Source organism: Aythya ferina (genome assembly GCF_964211825.1).
Source record: "Aythya ferina genome assembly, chromosome: 1".
Lineage (NCBI taxonomy): Eukaryota > Metazoa > Chordata > Aves > Anseriformes > Anatidae > Aythya > Aythya ferina.
Window position 1 is genome coordinate 17,485,497 of NC_140296.1, and position 27,720 is coordinate 17,513,216.

Here is a 27,720-nt window from a genome sequence, read left to right on the forward strand (position 1 = left end):
CAGATTAAAGCTGCAGAAAGAACTCTGTTGCATCTGTATATTGAGTGTTGTTTTTGAGGATTTATATCCCCAAGGCACCATTGCATTGTGTTAAATATCTCTCTGTGAATGACTTAATGGGATTTGCAGTAACAGTGGTTTCTGCAGCTGCTAATGCTGAAAAATCCATTTAAGATCCAGAGTCAACCTTGGCTCATTCTTGCTAGTGTGTCTACAAGTAGTACCACATCAAGAATTTATAGAGCAACAATATCCTCCAAGAACCTCTGAATGAAGTAATTCCAGATAAATATATAACTTGGAAATGTGTTCAACACTTCAAATACGTGAAAGTACATTAAAATTTGATTTCAGGAAGTTTCCAACTCTCTTTGTGCATAATGGTGTCATCAGTAGAAAGTTGCCTTTGATTTCATAAACTGAGAGGTTTACTCAGTGCCTCTGGAATTATCTGGGAATTATTCTTAATAATTTTTTTTATCTCATGCCTGCCCATTTGGGATGGCATCAGCCATCAACACAGTGCTGATGACTGGCCTGTAAGAGCCTAAACAGAAGTTCCTATTTTTTCACTTAGGTTTTCAATTCCAGAAAAAAGATTAAAATTGAGGTGCTATATTTGGGGAAGATTAAAAGGTTCTGGAAGATCAAGCCAGTGTGTTTCTGGAAACACTATAATTCCAGCCTTTTCAGTGTTGTAGGGCATGGATAACTTTTGGAACATACTTCTGGACCTTACCAGTCTTTCAAACCATGTGATGATAACTCTTGCCTTTTGGCATGCCACTAGCTGGCAGAATGAAGTGTCTGAATGTACGAAAGTTTTGGAGGAAGCATTCTTCACAATTAATGGCTTTTCTTTGTCTTTGTTGCCACTACTATCCATTAGGAGGAGTAGAGTGCCATACGGAATCATCACACTGACCACTAATTGAAGTACTCAAACTTAAATTTTCATTTACAAGCATTCTTACATTTTAATTATTTACCTTATGTAAAATGCTTATTTAAAAGTTTGAATGATGTGATTGTTAGTTGCACGGCTTGTGAAAATACGTTAGCCTCAATCTTCGACATGGTTAAAAATAGTTTGGTCTTCTTGCTATCGTGTAGTGATGCTTGATTACTGAATAATAAGGATGTTATTTCACCAGTAGTATGAGTAAAGAGGTAGATATATAAACAGATTAATATATGATGGTCACATTTTTTGCATTATTTTTCTTAGGTCTCTTTCAACATAATAATTGTGTATTTATCATTTTAGCTTAGTGATTATTTCAGCAGATATTGGTTGTAGAGTTTCTGTACCTTTTATTTCCAAATAATCTAAAATGTTAAATGTTAATAGTTCATTTTGGGGTTTGTGAAGTTCAATTCCATATTCTCTTTTTGTTGCAAGTCGGGATTGTCTGCAAATTTGTAGAATGATGACTTCATCTCTTTCTTCAAAATACATTCTTACCATTAGATAGAATGTGCTGCACATGTAGAGCAAATTAAGATGGAGTTTAAAAACAAAATTTGCTTTAAGATCCATGTATTTGACTTAAAGAATTGTTGATGATCATGTATTATTTTTTCTATTTCAGCTTCCAGAAAGAGCTATGTTTCAGATCAAACAATATAATACGAAGCAATATGAAGTTTGTGAATGGCAACTAGAAGAAGCTCAGGTTTTCTGGGCTAAAAAGGAAGAGAGTCTTGCACTGAATATTCTTAAAGGACTGATAAAAAAATTAGATGCTGATTGGTTTCAGGTATGTGCTATATAGTGTGTTAATTTATGGCAATTAAATTATTGAAAATTGTATTGCCTCTTTCTGAAGCGTTTCCTTGAAACTGTAATAGTGTACATGTTTCTGTTACAGGAAGAGTTGTGTAAAGGATTTTATCTCTTGTCTTTATTGTGCAAAAAAAATATATATGTATGTGTGTATATATATATATAAAGAACACACTAATGATACATTTTATGGTAAAGAAACACTCCTCCATTGCAGGCATTTCCCTTACGTCTGTAGGGAATCTCTGTGAAAAGGTGGGAGTATGATTTGGGACTTCTGTTTCAGTGGGAGCAAAGCTGTACTGCAAACTATACAGAAATTCCAGGCAGGTTTTTGGCTGATGAACTTTAACTACTGTACCTTAGACTTCTTGAACTAATCCAGTATCAAGGAACATAGATGTGATCTGGGGCACTGTTTCACATCTTTGAATCCTTCCCCGTTTACAAGCACCCCTGGGCTTTTTATTTTTAACTTGTACCTCTGAAAATGGAATCTTACCTCAAACACAGAAGTGTTTTCTCATCAAACTTGACTTCACCAAGTGCCTCTGGATCTTCGTTATTTTAGATCCCTTCGACAGCTTCCTGAAAAATCATACCACTTGATGTGAAGCAAAGACTAAGTGCATATCTCCAGTTCAGAATACAAGGATTTAAACAAAAAATCCCTCTCTTTTGTCTCAGCAATGAACAATAGGAAGTTCCTAAGAAAACTTGTAAAGAATAGTTGAGTTCAATAGCCAGAGTACTCCTCCAGACTAATTTGTAGCACAAGAACTTCCAGAACCAGATGTAGTTTCTTTGTGTATAATTCTTTCCTTTTTTTTTTTTTTTTTTTTTTTTTTTTTACCATAAATTTGTCCAGTCACAGAGTTTGTGGAAGTTTTTAATATCCAGGTGTTGTGGTTTAACCCAGCAGGCAGCTCAGCACCATACAGCTGCTCACTCTCTCTCCCCCCAGGTGGGATGGGGGAGAGAATCAGAAAGGGAAAAGGGGGTTGAGATAAATACAGATTACCAGGTAAAGCAAAAGCCATGTCACTCCAAACGTCCCCCCCTCTCCTCCTTCTTTATCCCTGCTGTTACTGCTGAGCATGATGCCACATGGCATGGGATGTCCCTTTGGCCAGTCTGGGCCAGCCCCATGACTGTGTCCCCTCCCAGCTCCCTGTGCACCCCCTGGTACCTCACTGGCAGGGCAGCACCAGGAGCTGAGCAGTCCTTGTCTCTGTGTGAGAGCTGCTCTGCAACAACTGAAAACATAAATGTGTTATCACACTGTTTCATCAAAAATCCAAACACACAGCATCATACAAACCTCTGTAAAGAAAATGGATTATCCCAACCAAAAACATGACACCAAAAAAACTCTGTGACAAGGAATTCCACAGCTCAATGCTCATTGTCTTAAGAGCTGCTTGCTTTTGTTCATTTTGAACCCCCATCTTCATTTGGGGATAGTTCTGATCTTTGAAAAAACAATAACCACATATTCCCTGTCATCATTCTCCATAGCGAGGTAACACTTTATAGTTTTGTTTCTAGACAGGAATAACCATCTCACAGTCACTGCTGTATGTAAGCCATGTATACGTTCTCTGCCTGCCCTCTTCATGCGTCATTCAACATTTATTTTTTGCTGGTAGCTTCATCTGCTTTTTTCATTCAATTTATTTTCTTGTATTACCTGTCATAAGTTTTTCAGTCTTTTTATCACCTTGAATACCTCAACATCATCACCGGATTTTGTTTACTATGCATTGCCTTCCCCACACTATTGTCTTTTGAACAGCACAGATCACTGGGTCTTTGGAGCATTTTCAGGGGTGACTAATGACCCTTTAAAAAGTGTCCCATTTATTTCTCTTTCTGCTGCCTATCTTACTTTTTTGCCCCTCCAGGAACCATGCTTTTTGTTTCTTGAGGCTTTGTTTCTTCAGGAGCTTTTTGTTGAGGAGCCATGTCACACAACTGCTGGAATCTCTTGGAGTAGACTGGTATCAGACAGTTATTCCTTATCCCTGTGCTTGTTGACTTCTTCTGGAAGTCCATTTGAGCTGGGAAATGGAATGCATCCGAGGATGCTAAGACAGCTGTTATTTCAGAGCCACTCTTATATCACCTCTGAATGATCATGGAAATCAGGGGAAATTCTGATGACACCAAGAGGCAATGACATCCATATTCAGAAAAGGCAAAAAGCAAGGTCTGAGAAGCTACAGAGCAGGCAACCTCATTTCGATCCCTAGGAAAATTCCAGAACAGGTCTTTAGGGAAGTTATTTCCATGCACATGAAGGACAAGAAAGTGATTGGGAAAAGCGAGCACAGATATACTAGGGATAATGAGGCTTGACTAACCTGATCATCTTCTGTGATGAAACAGTTTGCCCAGCAGATACAGGACAAGCTGTGGATGTCGTCTGTCTTGATTTGAGCAAGGCATTTGCAACAGTCTCCCACAACATTGTCCTTGACAAGCTGGTACGATACAAACTGGGTTGATAAGACCACAAGACAGGTGGAAAACTGGCTAGACAGCTGAGCTCAGAGGGTGGTCATTGATGATGCAAAGGCAGCCTGGTAGCCAGAAAGAAGCAAGTTTTCCCCAGGGTTTGCTACAGGCTCTGATACTATCTTTATGACAGAGATTTATGTGACAGGACTGAATTCCTTCACCAAGTTTGCATATAACAGCAAACTGGAAGGAAAAGTGACTGGTGAGTCAGACAGACCTCAGTAGTCTGGAAGATGATACCAACAGAAGTTGCATGAGATAAGTCCTTCACTTGGGACTGAATAACCTCAAGCAGTGGTACAGGTAGGGGTCTGACTGGCTGGGGTGTAGATTCGCCAAAAAAGGACCTGGTGGTCCCAATGCTAGAATAAATTGGCGTTGTGCCCTTGTGGCAATACAGGTGAACCGTGTCCTGGGCTGCATCACCAAGAGTTTAGCCAGTAGGTTAAGAAATGTGTTTGATTATTCTGCTTGGCACTTAGCCCACAACTGAAGTACAGTGTCCAGTTTTAGTCCACCCATCAACAGAGGCACTGAGAAATTGGAGACATCCAACAAAGGGCTATGAAGGTTATTAGAGGAGCGGGGAGCTTGGCACAGGAATAAATATTTTAAGGACTGGTTTTATTCAGCCTTGGGAAGGCTCAGGGGGCAGATCTAATCACAATCTTCCAATACGTAAAAAGGGGTTGTAAAGAAGATGGAGGTAGCTACACACAAGTGCACAGATGCACAGCGAAAGAGCAAGAGACAATGGGCACAAGTTATTTCAAGAGAAATGCCATCTGGATACAGGAAAAAAAATTCTACCACTACCACTGTAACACATTTCCCAGAGAAATGGTGAAATCTTCCGTGCTGGAATTCGATAGTTCAGGGCTGAGTTTAGGAGAGTCCTAAAAACTTAATCTAAAGCCCTGTTTTCAACGGAAGGTTGGGTCTGGTATCTCTCCAGAGGTTCCTTTCAGCATCAACTTTTCTGTCATTCGTTGGTTTACTTTTACAAAAGCTGTTCTGGCTTTTCTTTATATTCATCTATCAATTCTTTTTGTGTTGTTGTTGTAAAAACAACTCCTCATAGTAATAATAATTTCTAATAATGTTTTAAAATGCTTTCATAGTATTTGTTTAGTTGTCTTCATATTGTTGTGTTTTTTGTTTTTTGTTTTTTGACAGTCTTTTTTGTTTTGTGTATTTTTTCTGTTTGATAAAACTTCGTTTTGCACACTGATGTGGTAGAAGTGTCTTCATCTTCCTTACCTTCCTGTTTAGCCATGATAGCTTTCTTAGAATATTTTTTTTTCTTAGAGTATTTTTGGAAGGTAGTAGACGTTCACTTTGAATCTCTATACATTATGAAGGAATATTCATAAAGAAGAAGATTGGAGTGTTTAGGGCAAAGTTCTACACATATCAGGACAAAATCAAGAGTTGCTTATCCGCTTTTCATTTATGTGATTGTTTCATATATTGGTTGATAAAGGCTTCAAAAACATAGTTTGAATCTCACCTTCCAGTGTTACGTTTACATTGTCTACATAAGGAGGTTTTGTGTTTTTGCAGTCTATGATATTCATCAGCATCTCACAGTCAGTGTTGCCATCGTGATCAGGTGGTCTTTAATATATACCCTGTACTAAAAGTATTTTGGAAATTTGTCCTGCTGTAGAATTCAAGCTGAGCTTCCAGTCTGGAGGCAAGTCCACTGCAAATCTACTCCATCATCTTCTCAGAGCACTTTTAACCAAGTTTCCATGGAGAAGTCTGTCTGAAACATGTGATGATCACACAGTTATCACAATACCTGAATGTTCCCTACAGCGTGCACTATGGTACTTCAGATTAAATGGGGATGTTAGAAATAACATTTCTGGAAACACGCTCTGAATTTACTTTATTTTTATTAAAATTTGTTATTTTTTATTGTGTTTTTAATTGTTCAAACTGTCAGGTATTTTAAAATAGGCACTCTCCTTTAGTCTCATAGAGAAAGTAATTTAAGGTCATTGCCTACTGTTAATGTAGATAGTAAATGACGTTGTAGATGCATTACATGTAACAGGCCTAAGTGATTAAATTATGCTTAGAAGTAAAAAGTTTTATAAGTAGCCTACCTACTATGTTCAAGGTATTTTCATTTGCTGCCTTCCTCTTATTTTTCCCAAAATTTTCTTTCTTAAAGGTGGAGAAAAATCCTCATCTGAAATTGATGTATACAGAGTGTCTGAGGCTATGTGGAACCTGGTTAGCAGAAACGTGCTTGGAAAACCCTACAGTCATCATGCGGAAATACTTAGAAAAGGTGAGTCTAGTCTTTGAAATGCACAGCCTTTGAGATAATGCAGTATTAAAATGTCAAGTGAATTTTACAATGTAGCCGCCTTTTTTTTTTTGTGGGTTGAAAATACAGATTCTTATAGAAAATACAAGTTTTGCATATTATTATATAACACTATAATATGACTACTATTCCTGTTTTCCTTTTTCCTTCCACCCTATCCCCATCTTTACACATTCAGGATAGATCACTGACTCCTTTGTGTTTACAGTACAGGGATTGACAGGCATTTACAGTCTCATTCCAGGAGCTGGAAGGTCTTACAGTAATGTTGTAAAGTACTGTAATTTTTTTTGTAAATAATCTTAGCCACAGTAGAAACATTTTTATTAATATTTGTCTGCTCTGCACTTCTTTCTTTCTAATTTATGAAACTATACATAGTTGCCTTTTTCTGTTACTCTCTACACGGTTCCTCTGATGATTTGAATCAGTGACTTGCATATGCAATTTCCTTCTCTTTTTGGCACTATCTTTGTTTTTTTTCCTCTTCATCTTATGATGTAAGGTAAAACTAAGTTGCAAAGCTTCATGCGTACTTACTCCGAAAGACAGATAGTTGTAGGAGATTCCCGTATAGTTGTTAAAGCTGTTTCATGTATGATATTTGACTGTTTGCACTGAAAAACACCTCAAAAATTAAAACTGAGTATTTTTTAAAGTGAATTTATTATATATATATATATATACACTATATTTCATATATGTATAAATTTCATATATATATATATATATATATATATATATATATATATATGAAATATATATATATTTCATTAGAGGCAACCTTAACTATTCTGAACAAACAAGTGTCCCTGCTTGAGCATGGATTTGGACAAGATGACCTCAAGGGGTCACTTCCGTTCTGATATTTTGCGATTATTAATAGCATTTGGTCAGGTATTATGCAGTAGTCACTATTCACCTGATTATCAGGCTTTTTATTATTGTAACTTCCCTTTTAGGCTGTGGAAATTGCTGCAAGTCACAGTGGAGACAGTGATGAGATGAAGAATGGAAAGATGAAGGCTTTCCTGTCTTTGGCTCGTTTCTCAGATAATCAGTACCAGCGAATTGAGAATTACATGAAATCCTCAGAGTTTGAAAACAAGCAAGCATTATTGAAGAAGGCCAAGGAGGAGGTTGGCCTCCTGAGAGAGCACAGAGTTGAGAGAAATAGGTGAGTGTTCAGACGGAGGTAGTTACTGTGGAGCCGTTAAAGGCTTTGTCTTTACTAACTCTGTCTGGCTGGGCAAGTGGTACAGCTTGGGTCACACCTCTACAACTGAATTTTTACTTCTTTTCATAAAACAGTGCCTGAGCCCATAATGCTTGTTGCATAGAGTTTCTTTCTTAACTGGGCTTGGACATCATGTAGGAGAATCACTAGTTGATGTGGGCCAAAACTAAGGAGTTTTACAACAACTGAACAGTATGGATGATTTCATCAAGACTGAGATTTTATCATTAGAAAGGAAAAAGACACTGACTGAAGATTTACTTAGAGTGATGGATTTGTGTTGGACATGCACCAAAAGAATAGCTCCTGCAGTTTTGTTTTGTAGATGTTTATTTTACTGGGCTTGTTAATACACAAGTTTAAAGAGAAAAAAAAAAGGTTAAATTGCAAAGCAACAGAATTTGGACAGCCTAGTCCATTCATTGAGAAATAATGTGTTGTTTAAAAATAATGTCTGTTCACATAGATATACAGTGAAGGTTCAGCGAGAGCTTGATCTGGATGAATGTGCCATACATGCCCTAACTGAGGATCGTAAAAATTTCTTGTGTAAAGCAGTGGAGAACTATATCAGCTGTTTGCTAAGTGGAGAAGAACACGACATGTGGATCTTCCGACTCTGTTCCCTGTGGCTTGAAAATTCTGGAGTTGATAGAGTCAATGAAATGATGAAGGTATGTTTGCTGCTTTTTTTTTTCCTTATTATACTTTTACATTCAATTATCCACATCCTCCTCCTCCTCCTGTTTGTAAAGGATGAATTATAGTGCTGTGATGTACACTTTCTTGTATAGCTCCTTACCATTTCCATCAAAACTTTGCTTTTTCAGTCATTGCTCGTAAGTTAGGTGCTCATCAGTAACGCTCTAATTCTCACTGCATTTTAATTTAATTTCAGTGTAATTTAGCAAGTCTGTAAGATTTAACATATCTCATGATCTTTCACTGTTGTTACCTTGTTCTTTACGTACCTTGAATGCTGCCCATATCCTTCTATGTCCTTTAGTATGTTATTCTACATATATTCTATATATTTGTGGGTGAAAGGATGTACTGTTAGACTATCTGTAGAACACAGCAACCATGGACCGGAAAGGTTCTCATTCTGAGGTTGGTTCGTTCATTTCTGCAGTGATGCGGGATATCTGTCAATTCTTCCATGAATGATACGTATTTATAACAGAGATCTGTGTAATTTGTAATTGCCTCATTTTGTGTTAACTTTGTATTAACTTTCAAGAGTAGAAAGTGTTCCTTTTCTCATATTTTTAACACGCAGTTGTTTATTGTCTTAAAAACAAGGTTGTAATTTTTTTTATTAGGACTGTTTCTTGCCACAGTGAATCTAGAAATGTGGGCATTCTGAATTAACGTATCTAAGCTCTGCTCTAGTAGAATAGCAAATAGTACTTTCCTCATGAAGGACATTCAAGAGGCAGGAACCAAGATGATGTGATACTCACTTGATCACTCAGCAATAGTTACCCTGATAAAAAAAAAAAAAAAGCAAAATCAAAATTTCTAACCTGGTATTTTATGATTACAGTCTTTGTTTTGGTGTTTAATGCAGCTTTCTTGCTGAATTTTCTCTACTACAGAAAAATGCAGAGAAAATCCCTTCATACAAATTTTTGCCTCTGATGTACCAACTGGCTGCTCGAATGGGAACCAAGATGATGGGTGGACTAGGATTTCATGAAGTTCTGAATAATGTAATTTATGCTTTTTTTGTACCTAAAGATACCTTGATTGGCTTAATGGTGCATACTCCTAAATAATATGTATCTTTCTTTATGCAGCTGTAGCACAATGAGTTATGGAGGTGGTGATGCAAAATCAATATTGTGGGTGGAGGGAGAGAGAGAATTGGGGAATTCTCATTGCTACTTTGTTGTTTTTGTTGTTGTATAAGAATAGTCTTATGCAGGTATAGAAATGTACCTTGAATGTATTACAATTCTGGAGGTAATGTCTAAGTGATATTACGACTCTTTATTTCTTATAAAGAGCCTTAGTAGCTCAAAAAAATAATTTTGTTAGTTAAGTCATTTTATTTCTTCTGTATAATTTTCAATAATGGGATCTTTTTCTTTTCCTTGACAGCTGATGTCTAGAATTTCACTGGATCATCCGCATCATTCTTTGTTTATAATATTGGCTTTGGCAAATGCTAACAAAGATGACCTCCTGACAAAACCAGACTCGATAAGAAGAAATAAGTTAATTAAAACTGCACCAAAAGAAATCTCCCAGCTTGATGTGGTAACTATAAAAACTTATATTTCTATTCAGTTTTGTAATAAAAAATATTTACTTACTTATTTCAAGGGCTGTTTTAGTGTAGAATTCAGCAGCAGAAAGAGTGGAAAGAAAGAAGTACTTTGTGACAAAAAGCTTTCTTTTGTGTGTGAATTGATAATTACTGTTGAAATTGTGTTTTACTGAGGCTAAACAAAACATAACGAACATTTTCTGCAACAAATACCCCCAATTATTGCATAGAATTTTGTGGTGAATGTCCTTGATGAATCATTCTCTAAAAGGCACTTCAGTTGCAGTAAGTGTTTGACTACGTTTATTGTTTATTGTTAAAAGTAGATACTGAGCATCTTTCTGCTTTAAGTGGTAACGTCTGTTCTAGGTATTTAGCCTGGCGCAGTATACCTTTTGTTCCTTTGTATGACTTTAATTTGTTAAAAGCCATGATGAAGTGTAGTACTGACCTGCGGTTTCATGTTAATGTTGTCACTGTTTAATTTTTGTTGGAACCTGCCCATGGAATCATCTCGTATCTGGATTTATGTCCTTTTTCTGCCCCATCATTATAGTCCTGGCATGGTTGTTACCATGGTCTCCTGTTTCCTTCTGGAGAGGAACCACAGTTTCCCATGTCGTCTTCTTGTCACCAATGCACCTATAGAAGTCTTTCTTGTTGCCCTTGATGTCCCTGGCCAAATTTAATTCTAACAGGGCTTTGGCTTTTCTAACCCAATCCCTGGCTGCTCAGACAATGTCTCTGTATCCCTCCCAGGCTCTGTCCTTGCTTCCACTCTCCATAGGCCTTCTTTTTCTGTTTGAGTTTGCCCAGAAGCTCCTTGTTCATCCATGCAGGCCTCCTGGCGTTTTTGCCCAACTTCCTCTGTGTTAGGATGCATCACTCCTGAGCTGGGAGGGAGGGGATCCTTGAATATTAACCAACTTTCGTGGGCCCCTCTTCCCTCCAGGCCTCTTTCCCCATGGTACTCTACCAAGCAGATCCCTGAAGAGGGCAGAATCTGCTCTCCTGAAATCCAGGGTAGAGAGCTTGCTGTGCTCCCTCCTTGCTGCTGCCCTCTGGATCCAATGGTGGTCTTTAAGGTCTCTTCCAACACAAACCATTCTATGATTCTAATTGTACTTAAATGACTGCATGTTACTATGCATCCTTAATCTTACAAGATGTAATTTGCAATTGATATTTTTATTTTATTTTATTTTATTTTATTTTATTTTATTTTATTTTATTTTATTTTATTTTATTTTATTTTATTTTATTTTATTTTATTTTTTTTAGGACAGGATGGAGGCTGCTAGCAATATAATCAATATCATAAGAAAAAGGAGAGCTCGTATGGTTAGAGATATCGAATCCCTTTGTGATGCTTACATCATATTAGCAAATGTAGATGCTAGTCCGTGGAAATCTCAAAGAAGTAAGTCTTGAAAAAAAGATTTTCATTTTCAATAGTGAAGATATATATTCTTGGATGAAAAAAATATATAAAAGAGATACTGTGATAACATTGTGCCTTTTGATAAATGTAGTATTTAGTCTGGATTAAAAGCTGTAGTAGTTGCTTATACTGTAAGGACTTTGTGACTATGAAACTCCAGAAAACCCCAATTGTGCGTTGGTCATCTTCATTAGTTCAGAAGATGTATGCAGTAAGATTTTGTATCTCAGAAACTGTTTTTGTGACCTTCAATGTGTGTTTATAATTCTAACTGTAAAGCTATGAATTCTATTTAATTACAGAAGGAATAAGTATTCCTGCTGACCAGCCAATTACTAAACTGAAGAACCTGGAGGATGTTGTTGTCCCTACCATGGAAATTAAGGTGACTGAAGTTGAAATAGTTCTACATTATAGTATCAAATCTTAGATTCAGGTTTCTCTAATGACAGTCAGAGCATTTCTCTCTTCATCAGATTCCCATGTTCTTCACAGGCCAGCCTATCTGGGCTCTTTTTCCTGTGAGGTGGGAGATACAGGGTGAGATCCTTGCTTTTGGAAGGCCTTTAGAAATTTTTATAAGACCATGACCCCAAAGTATACGATAGCATCTTATCATATGAAGATGATTTTGCCCGTGTTAGCACTGGCTAGTCTTTCATCATTGAAAGGGGTGATGAGGCACCTAAACAACAGAGAGGATGTGGAAATCTGAATCTCTTATTTTATAGGTGCTAGCTCAGAGTTTTAAGGAGACGTTTCATGTACGTAAAGCTGTGAAATTAAATAGATCTGCCTCTTCTGCTCTTCCCAGTTGGCCAGCTTGTGTGCGTTAGCTCAGTAATTTAGTAATGGTAAATGATCCGTTCCCATTAGCATGAGCTTTTGATTGGATGGGTGCATTGGCACCCATTCTTGTATGCCTGAGTATGTGGGCATGCTTCCTCTACCTAGGAAACGTAGCTGTTTGAGGAGTGTGGAGCTGTATTTTGGGCCAGCTGCCTAAAATGTAAGTGTTTGAAGCTGAGCTTCCATTGAAGTGCCCCTGGCTATCTCTGTACAGCTGAATAGAACAGCCCAATGGAATATTTTATGCTGTTTGACTTCAGAGGTCAGAAATTGCCACCCATGCTAAATAGCACTTGTTTGTACGGCTCCTCTTGGTCTTGGGTATTGCTCCTTGTTAAGATACAATTGTTATTGTCTTTGCTTCTCTTCTTCCCCTGTACAATTTATCTGAAACAGTAGGAGGTCTGTAGTATAAACAACTCAAATGGAATTTCCTTACAGCTAATTTAGTAGGGTTGCTTTGTGGCATGGGGATATCCAGGATGGTTTAAGATACAGATCATACAGATTTGGGCACTTTTAGAATAGTAGATTGGGTCCATTTGTAGGCTAGTGTAAATCTGATGTCCGCTGACCATACACGAATATTTTGTGGGAGAACGCTAGTTGGCATGGGCTGGAATTGAGTCCCAGGTTGTTTGGAAGCAGCAGGTCCCCTCCACCAAGGGGGCAGGCAAGCAGGAATCAAACTCATTCCTTTGCTCAGCATATTTTTGTAGATTTTATGGTTATTATCCTTGTAGATGACAGAACGTTTATATTAATACTTAGAATATAGTTTCCAAACAAATCATTAATGCTTTCTCTGGGGCAAATGGAGATCATATTTCTATTAATTTTAAACTAATATAATTTCAGGTGGATCCCACTGGAAAATATGAAAATTTGGTGACAATAAAGTCTTTTAAGCCAGAATTTCACTTAGCAGGAGGCCTGAATCTGCCTAAAATAATAGACTGTATAGGATCAGATGGTAAAGAAAGGAGGCAGCTGGTTAAGGTAGGTTCTGTCTGTTGTAGGGGCATCTCAGAGATTTGGAATGTTGGAATTTTTAAGTTCTCCTCTCAGTTTTCTCTGGTATCACTCGTGTACTATATGCAAAATTTTCACAGTACGGTGTCAATTTTCTCTGTTTAGGGAACAGAGAATGAAAATGCATTTTCCTTTAATAAAGGAAATCACAAAGTATCTCATAATTAATGTTATTGTAAATATTTTCAACAATATGCAGTAGCTTACCTGACAATTACCAGACCTGCTGAGTTGTGTGGTCACGTGACAAGTGACCTGCAGCAAATAAAAGCCATCAGCATTTTCTATAAAATACCTCCGTTTTTCTTTTTTTCCCTATAGAAAAATCATTATGATTGAGAGACAATTGAATACATGCACATAGACACAAATCTCTAAACAAAAAAATTTCATTAAACTCAGTTCGTTACATTCTGTCTGTCCCTTATGGCCTTGTAAACATTCATCAGCTGCTCTAAGAGTTCTGATTTGCTGTTAAGTATGGGGTAGTTTTGAAAGTCTTAAAGGGAAGCCTTTAAGATGTACAATCCTTAATCAGAATTGCAGTACCAACTGATGCTGCTTCAGCTGTGTGCTGGATTGCTAAATACGGTAAATGAAACACCTTTTAAAAAAAAGGTACCTTAAGGAATGTAGATTCATTGAAACCTTAATTGAATAACATTTGTGAAAAAAGAGAAGAAAAAAGTGATAAGTTAACGATAATACTGCTTAAACAACTGCGTACTATTAGAAAACCAAATATAGATGAAAACCAATTGTTAATTACATTTTATTGCAGTTGATTATTGTGGAAAAGTAATTTGTGTTTTGTGGATTTATTTTTTCTGTATATTATAAAGTTGCAAAACAAGAAGTTGTATGCTGAAAAAAAGTTCTCTTTAACTGCTTTTTCTATTTATGCTACAGGGACGTGACGATCTGAGACAAGATGCTGTTATGCAACAGGTTTTCCAGATGTGTAATACATTGCTCCAGCAAAACACTGAAACACGAAAGAGAAAATTAGCTATCCGAAGATACAAGGTAACCCTGAACAGATGCTGAAAGTGGAGGAATTAATACTAATGATACTGATAAAGCATATTTTCCTATTCTCCTCTTCTTAATCTAAAGACAATTTCAAAGTATATTTATTTATGTGTTGTTAAAAGTGTTGCTGTGATGGCGACCTGAGTAAGTGCTCTAAAAGTATAAGTTCTTGTCCTTGACAAGTGAGATTTGTGTGTTCTGGAATCTCTAAAGGAAAATATGTGAACTGCTAGCATAGTCTAAGACACAGTTTGATTCACATTCTTAAAATAGTTTTCAATGAAGATGCATGTTTGTACGTGTATAAAAATGAATGAGAGCAGGGAGGAAGAAAATGAGGGGTTATATTATGAGATAAAGAGACTTCCATAAGAAAAAAAATTTAAGGAAACAGGCAGTAGCTATTTCCCTGAGGTCTGGATATTGTTCATTCTCAAGGAGAGTTCTGTCTTCTAGAACACTGATACAAACAAGCAAACTGAATAGACTAAGATGTATTGAAGTATGTAGTGGAAGGTCCTCTGGGCTAAAAAAAAAAAATAAATTGCAAGGATATACTAGAAGATCCTTGAGTTTATGTTATATATGCGTAGCCATACATTAAAATCATATATTTTGGCCAGCTCTATGGTTTGATTTTGTGTCTTTTTTAAACAAACGCAAATATCCGCCGAGGATCTGCAGTATCTATTTGTAGCTCTGTGTGTGTCTCCCTCTCTCATGCAGCACTGGTTTTGTTTTCACAGGTAGTTCCCCTTTCTCAGAAAAGTGGCGTTCTGGAGTGGTGCTCAGGAACAACTCCCCTTGGGGAGTTTCTTGTGAATATCGAGGAGGGAGCTCACAAGAGATACAGGCCTAAAGATTACTCAAGTTATCAGTGCCAGAAGATAATGATGGTGAGTCAAAATAATTAAAGAAAAATATCTAGTTCATATTCTGCTACACAGAAAAGGTTTCTTTAAGTATATAAGGTTATACTTTTAGTATATAACAATGGTATTAATATGTCTTCAGACTAATCTGAATGCAGCCTGGGAAGAGTCTTTACAACACAAAAATAGCGGAATGAATGTTTGTTGTAGGAAAGATTTGAATACAGTTAAATCTCCAGGAAATCTGTGAAATGTTTTCTAGAATATAAATACATCAGAATACCAGAACGATTGTTACAGAGACCCAACAGATTCAGTGTAAAGTTATCTTAGAAAATTACTTTATACATGTAATTTATTCATGTTTCTCATTGCATTGAAAAATAATTTTATTTTTCTGAGTAAGCCAAAATGCTAAATATTAATCCTTGGGAAAAAAATGGGTTTAGAATCCAGCTGAGATGAACGCATGGTCTTAACTGCCATAAGACAGTGTGAAGAGGTCTGGCTCTTGTGTGCTGACAGCCATGCACAGAAAGAAAAAAAAAAAAAAAAAAGAAAAAAAAACACTAAAGACTAAAAGGAAGACTAAATAATGACCACTACCATATGTAAAGGACAGTAAATAGACTCAGCAGTCACTGCAGACAGTTTTACCTGTTGCTTTACATAGACACGAGGTGCAAGAAATTAATTTCTTTTAAATCTGTATAGAATTAACAGGATAAAAGTGTGCTTAATTGTGACTTTGTACAGCTTTTGCATTTGAATGAATGAGTGAGAATGACTTTCTCACAATTGTGTGAAGCCATCAGAAAAGCAACAGAAGAGAGTGCGGGGGAAGTATGTCCCAACAAGATGCATTTACCTATATATAAAATATGTGCAGCCACTGAACCAAAAGGAATGGGATGTGTTTTTCACATGTAGCCCATGAGTTGTGTATGAAAATATAATCGTTTAGTAAAACAGACAAATAGGTGCATTAATGATTGCTGTAAAAAATGCAGTTCATAGCTGAGAGAAACGAGTTAGAACAGCATTTGGGGAAGGGGAAAAGGGGTAGGAGGGGAAGAGCTGTACTTCTTTCCAAAACAGTCAGTCACAGGAGAAACATTTATGTATTTAAAGGATGCACAGAAGAAACATTCTGAAGAGAAATACAACATCTTCATGAAGGTCTGTGAGAATTTTCAACCCGTGTTTCGTTATTTCTGCATGGAAAAATTCCTGGATCCAGCTGTGTGGTTTGAAAAACGGTTGGCATACACTCGCAGTGTGGCTACTTCTTCTATAGGTATTGTATTGAACTATGAACGTGGCTTTTTAAATTACGTAAAAAAAGAATTTATGCCATTTCAGATGTAATGGCTTTTCAGCTTTTGTCACATGTCAGGAAAAGGTGGGGGGTGAACAAAAAATTTCATCAAGAGTACCAGCACTATTTTTGTAATTAAAATTTCTGGTCCCACAACCCCTTTTTCTGCAGTAGAAACACAGAATGAAATTATGTTTCTTTATTTTCTGTATATGTGGTTTGTATATTTAGGTTCTGGTAGTTTTTGCCTGACTAATTCTGTTACTGTGCTTTACTATTTTTTTCATTGCATCTGTAGTCTCAAATGTAGTAACTGATTTGAAAGGCTTAATCTTCTACTTTCCATTTGCTGGCATCATTAGGCATGGCCAAAATGGTTATTTAAGCTTTGGCATTTTTCTTTGATTTTTCTATTTCAATAAATAAGGGTATGCACACAGATTCTGGACTTCTTCTGGATGACTCAGTTTCATACCGTGTCTCTGGAAGATATTTGATAGTATATTGTACCCATTACAGTAGACTGTATCTTATATGTTAGCATATTGTTTATACACTCCCTTTTTGCTGAAAAATTAAGTAAATCTACAGTCTAGCAGAATTCAGATGAAAGAATTTTATAGGAAATATTAATCCATGTCCATTAGATAGGAAAAAAAAAAGCATCAAGGTTTCATGTGAAGGCTTTCTGAATGTGAGGACAGTAAAGCACTGAAGTAGGCTTACAGGAAAGATCTTATAATTTAGAGATTTTTAAAACCAAATTAGACAGGAATCACTTAGGAAAAATTTAGTGGTAGAGCTGCCCTGACTGAATCATGGTTATATGACACTGTGGGTTAAAAGGTTTTCTTAGAAATAGTAATAATAAGAAACCTCTCACTTTACTGTGTACTTTTTATCTTTTTTTTTTTTTTAATTCAAAATTGTGAAATTGTTTGTTTAACCTATCTACAGAGAAAAGTGGGCAAGAAGTCTGTGAAATAGATAATAACCTTACGCATCTGTATCAGAACTGCCATTTTGCAATTGCATTCAGTCAACCTTTTTTTTAATTTGTGGAATGACATTTGCTCTTTACTGGAGTAACACATTTACATGGGGGAAGAAATAGTCTCACTTTAAATTTGTTTACTTGTGTTAAACTGATTTGAATAATCTTCTGTTTGTTAAATGATCCCTGTTTCTTATGGCATATAGATAATGGTTTCAGAACTTTTTTTCTTTTAGTCGGCTACATACTTGGACTTGGAGACAGACATGTTCATAACATCCTGATAGATGAACAGACTGCAGAACTAGTGCATATAGATTTGGGTAAGTGGGACAAAAATAAGACAGCTTTCATTTTTATTTGCTTGAACTTTTTTTTATTTTAACATCTATTATTATTTCATTTAGGAGTTGCTTTTGAGCAAGGTAAAATCCTTCCCACACCAGAGACTGTTCCATTTAGATTAACCAGGGATATTGTGGACGGAATGGGTATTACTGGAGTGGAAGGAGTCTTCAGAAGGTAAGTGATCCCATACAGCATAGGGGTGAGGAGGCAGCAGTGTACTTACGGCATTATGGGTTGTTTTATGTTAAGTAGTCTCAGTGCTTGAGGGGAGACTTAATTGCTGTTGATAATATCCAAAACTAAATGCTATCCTCTAAATCATGCACTGTTACTCATGTAACTAGATAAACATTCCATTATTGTTACCCAGTGTCTCATATTCTTCACTAAATGGTGGGTTAACATCACCCTCTTGTGAATCTCAGTGCTTCTAAAGGCTCCACAGCTAAATTTCATCCCTCAATTTACACTGCTAGGGTTTGTTTTCTTCAGAGCTATGTACTTCCTTTAAAACTATACTATACATCCAAGCCATGAAGTTTCTTTAAATTGTTTTGTTCTCTTATTTCTGTTCAGTTTTATTTTATTTTTTAAGTAATTTGTTGTCTTTTTCCTCTTTCAATTCATATTTTTGGTATCGCTTTGCAAGTGCAAAATATAAATCTCACAACAGATTTGAGCTGCAAGACAAAAAACTCCCCAAAGGGATGAGTTTCTGTTAACTCCCATCTTATTTCATGCTAACGACCCAAGAGGGCCCCAAAAAGCAGGTCATTTCTCTCACTGGGGGCTTTCATGATATTAATGCTTGCAAACCCTAAATTTCCTGTCTTTAAAAAACATGTAACATAAGCATTGTCTTTGTAAGGTAGCATTTAATAAGTCCTAATGTACATTTGTACTGTGAAGGAACAATCACTGCCACTTCTATTCTAACCATGATGCTGTCAAATTCACTGTTTCTTGTTATTTCTGAAACTTTTGTCCCATGATACAGAAAAACGTGAATTGTTTGGCTCTGGCAGAAGGAAATACAGTTTCTGGTGCAGATTTTGTTTCTGCCTTAGCCATACTGATCTGTAAGTAACAGAACAGGTGTAAATGTACAAACAAGGCATCTCAAGATTGGGTGTGAACAGTCAGTTAACTTGTAGTGTATGTTCTGATCCTGAAGTAGGTAAGGAGGCCGACTCTTTCCCTGAAGAGTACCTGTCTCGTAAGGAAAGTTTCTTATGACTTTCAGACGCCCAGTTCAGTGGGGAGTGAGTGTAAATAGCAACATCTACATCTAAAGCTGTTGGAGAGATTTCAGAAGTAGCTTAATGTCTTTGGCCACTGGATCTCCTTGTTCCATATGAAGGTAGCCCGCCAAGATTCTCTGATGTCTTGCAGAGCACCTCTGGCATGCGCATTTTCACCCAGCCAAGCAGTACTGCCATTGTGGCATACCACAGCAATCGGTGGTGGCTCGGTGCTTAATTCTTCATAGAAACAGTTCAGACAGTGAAACAGGTAATCTCTTTCCCACAGAGAGTTAATCAGTTCTGTATATATTCTCCTTATGGTCTTAAAGTTCTCAATTTCTTCATTTTCTCTAAAATGGAAACAGACAGGTTACTCGTATGTTAGAAATTAGCCTTGAATAAGGATACAAATACCCATTTCCAAAATGATGGAAATGCAATTTAATTTACTCCAAATAATCTAAAAATGTGGTAAAATATTTTCTAGATGCTGTGAGAAAACAATGGCTGTTATGAGAAATTCTCAAGAAGCTTTGCTGACCATTGTAGAGGTAAGCATTTTATCATTCTTTCCGATAGCAAGCTGACACAATATCGTCAATTTCTGGTCTTTGTACACATTACTATACTATTTAAATTTATATTTATGGCTTGTCTTTTAATTATTTTTTTTTTAATTTTCATTTAGTAGCATTGGTCAGATTTGTCAATTCATATAATCTTCAGTAAGATCAAGACCAGTCTGTACTTTCTATGGGAACTATTTGTTTCAGGCATACACACTTCTCCCTGTTGAGTAACTAAAATATTTCTGGCTATCTTCTAGCTGCAAAGCATCATTCCTAGCATGAGTAGTGCCAGGTGAATTAAATCCTCTTTGTTTAAGTCACAAAGAAGTGAATTAAACTTCAGCATTTGCTATGCTTTAAAAATAAATAATATGTGTCTGGAAGTTTATTAAAAATGATCTCTTCATTGCTGTGAATGTCAAAACTGAGTCAAGTATGCAGAACACACACACCTGCAAATGATCAGATGTTCTTTCATCGTTACACTGTCTACTAAGCATGTTAGCCCAATTCTATTGGATTTTCAAAAAAAAAAAAAAAAAAAAGTTTAATCTGGTTAGCATGAACATAACCAACTGACCATTTCTCTTCCTGTTAGGGCACTGAGCTAGCTGTAATTAACAGTTAAATTAAATAGATGTTTGTTTACTGTGTAGGTGCTGCTGTACGATCCCCTCTTTGACTGGACCATGAACCCCTTGAAAGCTTTGTATTTGCAGCAGAGACCAGAGGATGAGGCTGACATGAGCTCCACACTCGGTGCTGATCCCCAAGAATGTAAAAGAAAAGCCAGGTGAAAAATTTATGTATTTTTTATTGTCTGTTGCTGTGTTTTACCTTTTTATTACCAAAATTGCTCGTTCTGGTCAGGACCATACCTAGTGCCATTGTTTTTCTGTCTTTATTCCGCCAGCAGCGATGACCAGAGTTTTAACAAAGTGGCTGAACGCGTCCTGATGAGACTTCAGGAGAAGCTGAAAGGCGTTGAGGAGGGAACGGTGCTCAGTGTGGGAGGACAGGTGAACCTCCTCATCCAGCAGGCCATGGACCCTAAAAACCTGAGCCAACTCTTTCCTGGATGGAAACCCTGGGTGTGACTTGAGAGGTTCTAGGATTCTAGTATATATTTCTAAGCAGCAAGTGTCTAAACATTTCAAGTTTGTATTGTCCAATGAAACATTGGATCAGGTCAACTCTAAAGGTTTATACCTATTAGTATTAGGTGGATGCTTTGGGAGTTTGTTTGTTTGTTTTTTTCTCAAGAACCTGTTACCAAGAAAGCATCCTTTTTTTCCCTCCACATATGTTCACCATACAGTATAAAACAGCCAGTGCTGTGATGTTCCTTGTGACTTGCAAGGACTTTGCTCAGGCACACTGGATGCAGTGTTCTTTAAGCCTGAGATTCATTTCCTTTGTCTGTCTGTTAAATAGTCTGGATTACAATAATCCAGTATGGTGACATGGCTGGTCTGAAAACCAGGAGTCATGAAACAGTTAGCTAAAGTGCATTTCAGAAGGGAGAGGGCATCCTTAAAAGATAATGCTTTAATGACACTTGCCAAAAGTGTAAAAGAAAACAAGAGAACTTCATGTTTAAAGACTTGAAAGTTGTTTATTTTTTTTATCTTTGTTAAATGGACAATTTTTTATAGAGATAAGGTCATTGAGTCAAATGTAATACTGCTGTTTTTTCATGTTGAAATTATGATTGTACCTAATTTCATAGCATTTCTTTAATACTATGAAACAAAAAAAAAGATCATAGTTTTTGTAACTCTAACTTCTGTGACTGACTGTACAGTGAAGCCTAGTATACGAGTTAACCCCTCTGAAGTAAACAGTCATTCTGTATCTGGAATGCCTTTCAGAAACATTAAAGTTTTATTTTGGGCACACACACACACACACAAAAAAAGATTCTGAATGTATACATTTTTACAGAAGGCATTGCTCATTTTGAAATAAAAATAATGGAAAGAATAGTCTGTGAATATTGATCATAGAAGAATCCCCTCAAATAAGTGTCATTGGTATATTTAATAAATCTTTCTGAATCATCTTTGTAAAAATATGAATAAAAATTGGGGTACTCTCACATTATCCTAGTTTATGCATTTTTGCAGCGGTGTAAGCGAGGAAGTTCTGGTCTCATTAACATTTCACTGTTTTTTATTTTATTCTCACAATTTTGATGCTGCTTCTTTGTTTTATATGTTATTGTCAACATAGCAAGATGTATCTTTTGTATTTTGTTTCCATCAAGTTGGCATAAATTTCTGTTTATGTTCAGAACCAAGTGTGTGTCCTGTTTTTTCTGTGACAAATAACTCCCATGCAGGAATACAGTGATGTGTTCTCTGAAAATGAAACTTATGTGACAAGCTGGAAAGGACTGAACAAAAAACACTTGAAGAGTTTATACTTTTAAGCATGGATTAAAAAAATACAATACTGTTACTGATTTTTTCCTCATATGTTTTATAGTGGAAATTCTATGGGCTTTTTTGTTTGTTTTCCGTATTAAAGCTCTAGCTATTCATACCAATGAATGTTGCACAAAAGCATTTGTCAGATGCTGTCCTTCCCTCATAAGTTACAGATGCTCCACTTGAAAAGGAACACTTTCATCTTGCTGAGCTGCAATTTAGCTTTGTTATTTTAAATAAGCATGGAAACCATTAATATTAATACAGGTGTCTAAGGAAAGTGTAACGTCAGAGGAAATAATTAAATTAATTATTCCTCTGCAGTGCTCTTAACTTGGTACTTAGTGTCTAGATTTTGAATGCCCTTATATTTGCAATTGTTCAAGGTGAAAGAAATGCAAATAAAAATGCAGGGTAAATATGGTAAATGTAATTGAAACCTGCTTACATTCTTTGTAAGCTCCTGTAGCAGTCACCACCTAGCTGACAAACGCATAAGCAGTTCGAATGATTAACAAATCCTGGAGTCTCCAAATCACTGTCAAAATGAAGGAGTTACAACACTTAATTATGAGATCTGAGTTCAACTAATCTAATGTTCTTGAGCGAATTGCCAAGTTATCTGCACAAAGCCTCATGGAGTCAAACAGTAGCCATCAAAGGCTCTGCTTTCTAACTATTTCTGTTCCAATGATTCCTTATTTTTTAAACATCACAATTAGAAAGTGAATAGTTGTCAAAAATGCATCACCTATAGGTACGTGCTTTGCTTGTATAAAAATAGGAAACGGTAAGCCTGGGAGGAAATGCTGTTTAATTCTCAACAATGGCTGTGTCAGAAATGCTACTTCTGAAGATTAGGTGGATGAGTGTTTGAGAGTCTGATACACATTTACTACATTAGCAAACTACAAATACATGAAGACAAGTTAAGTTGCCTGTTGATGGTTGGTTTGTTTGTTTGCCTTGGAATTTGTTTTAGTAAATTGAAACCCATTTAGAAAAGATCATTTCTAAGGAAAATGAGCTCATGATCTGACATGAAGAGTTTTTAACAGTTTTTGTTTTGTAGACAGCAACATCTTTGTTTAAAATTAGCTGTTTGTGGTGTAACTTCTGTTGGACAAATATCCTCAAGGGTGTGAACTGTAAGTGTACCACTGTGTTAGCAGGTAAATCAATCTGAGCAATATACTCTGACTGAACCTCTCTGTCAGCAAAATGGTCACTTGGAGAGATGCATCCTGTTTAGATAAAACAAGGATTCGTGAGTGAATATCTGAGAACATCCATTGTTCTTACAGATGAAAACAAATGAAAATAATTTTTCCAGTAACTGTGAATTAATTAGGTCGCTACTCTGTGCTACTATGAAATTCTGAGTTCATAGTATGTATTCACTGCTGCTATTTTTTGAGTATACTAAAATGTTAGGCTTTGTATTTTTCAGGGAATAATTCATTTTTACACGTTACCCCTACTTTTTCAAGTAGTGTTACTCCATACCTGCACCGTGTGGTAATGCTTTGGCGATAAAGAGTCAATAGAGATACGTTTTGTAAACAGGTGGTTCCAAAATCTGCTTAGTTGCATGACGGGTGAATGATGGTGCAATAATTTTTTACTGCTGCTTTCATCCCTGTGAACTTAATTCGAGTGTTGTCTCATGTAATGTACACAAAGCCTGAAACAGATCTGAGAGACCCTACCTAATAGTAGCACTTTAGGGTGACACTGAAACATTAGCATTAAATAAAATCGTCCGTTTCAGCAAGGAGGTTGAAGAGTGGCTCCCTGGGAGAGCGAAACCACAGTGAGAAAGCTGGGAGCTAACGGGGTGAGGGAGGGTTTAGCTTCTCTTCCCTTCACACTTCAAAATCTTCCCTTCACACTTCAAAATCTTACCTGTATCCTGATGGTATGAGAAGGCTAATGTGGTCTTCACATAGTGCACGTTTCGTCATCTGTCCTGTATGTTAACGCTGTGAAGCATGCCTGTACTTGAGCATTCCGAGCTGCATAGGGAATGATGTCAGTGATACCTTTACAGGCACACACAACTTTGGGTTTCCCCTCTCCCTCCTCCTTTCCCCACCCCTGTACATGTGCCCAAAAAAAAGTGTGGTGCAAAGTGATTTCGCCCTTTCATGCCCTGGAGAGTTCCCTTCTCAGCATTGTAGCTGTTCTTCCCCCAACGTGTGTTGGGTTTACGTGGCAAGGCTTTGGTCTGCATTTTCTGACTGTGCCTGCAGGTCAAGTCCAAGGATGGCTCTGGCTCCCTGTCGGTGTCTCTTCTGGGTACCGCATGCACTTCTTGCCTTAGGTCACAGGGGTTTCGTACAAGGGTTTGGGTCAGTTCATTAAATAGCACTGTTGCAGAACAAACAGCCAGCAGTTGTTTCAGGATGTTCTGAATACCGTACTGCATGGCCAGGTTGTAACACGAGGTTATCTGGGGGTGTCTGAGGATGTAAAGCCTGTTGGGAGGAGCTGAACCTCCAGCAGTGCTATCTGCCGTCTCTTTTGGACATTGTTCCTGGAATGAACTGCCTTCCAGACCAAGGCGGAGAGTTGCTCAGAGAGAGCTAGCTGGTGCTGTCCAAAGGCCAGCCCAGAAATTGAATTATTAAGCACTTGGGAGAATTGGGGATCCAACTTGCTTCATATGTGGCAGGCTTCCTATCCCCTTTTGTATTCAGCGTTATAGACAGACCTTAGTTAAAGCCAAATCCAAGACGAATTACATAGCTCTTCCAGGCTGAGAGCTAATTGTTCAGAAAGTTGCTGTCCTTAGGACCTCTTCTTCCCTAAATGAGTACTGACTGCAGCAAAAATAAATAAATAAATAAATCCCTTCCTGAGCAGTGCTTCTGGTGCTGAGATTTTCTAATTTGGCAGGTCGGTAACTCCTACACTAGCCAGCATTGGTTTAGTTGTCTCACTAGACTGCTCCAGATACACTTATGCTGAAGCTAGAAGGAAATCTATCTGTACCATAAAAATGGACCTTCTTGACAAGCCTCTGCATGTCAACATATGAAGTCAAATAAAGCTATTGGGGAATTCTGTGTGTGGCAGCACCGACATCCTGAATATGGCTGAACTGGCAGGGAGGAAGGCTCGAGGAGCCTGGTGTGCTCCAGCGCTTGAGCAATGCGAGAAGTAAAGGAAAAGGTCTTGGAAGGAGGAATAGAGCAACTGCAGCTTACAGGGGAACTGTGAAAGGCACTTCAGTAAATGTTTTTGAGACAGGTTAAGATAAAAATTCTTGCTAGTGATGAGTCAGTCTGAAGTTTGTGCACTGATCTACATTATGGAAGCCTTATGCTGTGCTCTGCAGAAATGTGTTCTGAAAAGGGAGATTATTGCAAATATGATTTAAAGCAGAGCTCAATTCCACTGTCATTCGTGTTTCTAAACAGCAGAGTCCACTCTTGAGCAGCTGACGTGGTTTTTCAGTCAAGCAGTACTTGCTTAGTCAGCTTCTACCACTGAAATTATAACTATACTTCACATTGCAATGAAGTAGAGCAAAATACAAATGAATAGTAGCAAACTTACCATATAGGATTTGTATAAATTAGAAAAATTTCTTCCTTGGAGAAAAGGTGAACTTGGTAGTGCTACATTTGGTCTTGATGCAATGTCTTATGGGATGCTCTCTTACAGGAAAAGGAGTAAGAGTTTCTCTTCTTTCTCAGTTAAGGTGCAGAATCTGAGACAATCTGTATGGATAATGTTGCAACTTAAGAAAGTGGAAGTCTAGGAAACAGAGTGGAAATGAAAGTCATGATATTTAGGTATTTAAAATAAATATGTCTATACATGCTTCAAGTCTTTATATACATGTATATACATATTTTAAATCAAAGCCAGAGACAGTTCTTTTCTGTGCTACAGAAATGACAATAGAAGAGAATTAACTTTCCCTAAGATTCCACATCTAACTATCTAGTTTCTGTAAATATGAGAAACAATCTGATGGCATTGCTCTTTTTTTTTTTTTTTTTTTTTTTTTACTTTCTATTGCTCTATTGTTAAAAAATGTTTTTCATAAAACAGTTTTTATAAAATCAGACTATACTTGGCTTTTAAGTACAGGTCACTGGAGGTTTTGTCCAGACAGCAGCATGCATATTGAATTACATCACTTTCAATTATGTAAGTGTAAATGAGAACAGAATCTGACTCTTAGATTCTGTTTTGTTTTGTTGTTTTGACTCACTTCCCTAATCAGTCGATAATTTATGTTAACACACCTAGACCTTGCGTAACACGTAAGTATATCATACACACTAAGAGCCCCTTGGCTATCTCAAAACACAGAAACTGAGGCCTAACTGATGCCCTATCAGCACACAGCAGTCCTATGGGTGTAATTAAAACCAGTTTTAAAGTTTTATTTAGGTCTGTGAAAACCACTGTGGGTGCAAACCACCATGTGACACACATCTGTTTATAATTACCTCTTATCATTTGATCTTAATTCTGTCATTTACATGCAAGGTCTCGCAAGGCAATGACAATAAATGAGGTATTGTGTTAAGGCAGACATTACACAGGGAAAGATAACACAGCCCTTTGAGACTGTGGTTCTCCTCAGCATATATGGTGATAACAAAGCAAGAGGGTTGTCATCATTCAGGTCCAAATTAGCAAGGTTTACTTTATGTAAAATGGGGAAGTGAGCTTGTGGGCTCCCTGTTTGCGCCGTTCCTTTCCTTCTAACTCCCACAGTATTTTTGTGCTTGTTCTAACAGGTTCAAAGTATCTGTTTGTTATTATTATTCCCAAAGCCCTTTCTGCCTGTCTTTGAGCTTCCTGTTTTCATTAGAGCATCTGCATTACAGATGTAGCTGAGGGCTCTTCTTATAGCTTGCTGCTGTAAAAGAACTACTCATCACTTAATTAAAGGCATGTTTGAAGACTTTAAAATTTATATCATGTTTAAAAATCTATGTAAAATCATTTTAATAAATTGATCTGATATTATACATACATATACATATATATATGTGTGTGTGTATATATATATATATATATATACACCCTATTGTCCAATTTTTATTAGAGGTATGAACATCTCAGTAATCAAGTGATTGAATTGACTCCAAATTAATTTCATTTATTTCTTAGCTGGAGGAGGAGGCTGTCACATGTCCAGTAAATAAAATAAGTCATTTACTTTGATGAATGCTGGCTACTGCCATGCATTTAACATATCCAGCTGATGAATAACTCATTATTTTGCTATTGGTCCTCCAAAGTCTCTCCATTGACTAATTTGAATTTACTGAAAAAAATTATTAGAAAGAAAATGAGGGTTCCCTTTTGTGGGATGCTCCATTATTTTTATGGTATAAAGGTGATTTATCCTTGTGGAATAATATGAACCTGGTGTTTTTCCTGAAAGATTCGTGAGATCAGTCCTAGGAA

General features: G+C 36.9%; 1 protein-coding gene across 6 annotated transcripts in view; it reads left to right on the plus strand.

Annotated features, from left to right (window-relative positions):
* ATM (ATM serine/threonine kinase) overlaps nt 1-22,150 on the plus strand; it is a 68,146-nt gene extending 45,996 nt beyond the window's left edge. For 5 of the 6 annotated variants that reach the window (XM_084505399.1, XM_084505402.1, XM_084505401.1 and 2 more), the window contains 17 exons: nt 1,593-1,760; nt 6,489-6,608; nt 7,610-7,824; nt 8,351-8,558; nt 9,483-9,596; nt 9,988-10,146; nt 11,438-11,576; nt 11,900-11,982; nt 13,305-13,445; nt 14,388-14,504; nt 15,257-15,406; nt 16,514-16,679; nt 17,931-18,017; nt 18,102-18,216; nt 19,774-19,837; nt 20,512-20,648; nt 20,769-22,150. In XM_084505399.1, the coding sequence (XP_084361525.1) occupies nt 1,593-1,760; nt 6,489-6,608; nt 7,610-7,824; nt 8,351-8,558; nt 9,483-9,596; nt 9,988-10,146; nt 11,438-11,576; nt 11,900-11,982; nt 13,305-13,445; nt 14,388-14,504; nt 15,257-15,406; nt 16,514-16,679; nt 17,931-18,017; nt 18,102-18,216; nt 19,774-19,837; nt 20,512-20,648; nt 20,769-20,952 (2,367 nt within the window). In that variant the 3' untranslated portion in view covers nt 20,953-22,150. The remainder of the gene's footprint in view (nt 1-1,592; nt 1,761-6,488; nt 6,609-7,609; nt 7,825-8,350; nt 8,559-9,482; nt 9,597-9,987; nt 10,147-11,437; nt 11,577-11,899; nt 11,983-13,304; nt 13,446-14,387; nt 14,505-15,256; nt 15,407-16,513; nt 16,680-17,930; nt 18,018-18,101; nt 18,217-19,773; nt 19,838-20,511; nt 20,649-20,768) is intronic. The other variant, XM_084505403.1, reaches the window with a different exon arrangement.
* Nucleotides 22,151-27,720: the final 5,570 nt, after the last annotated feature.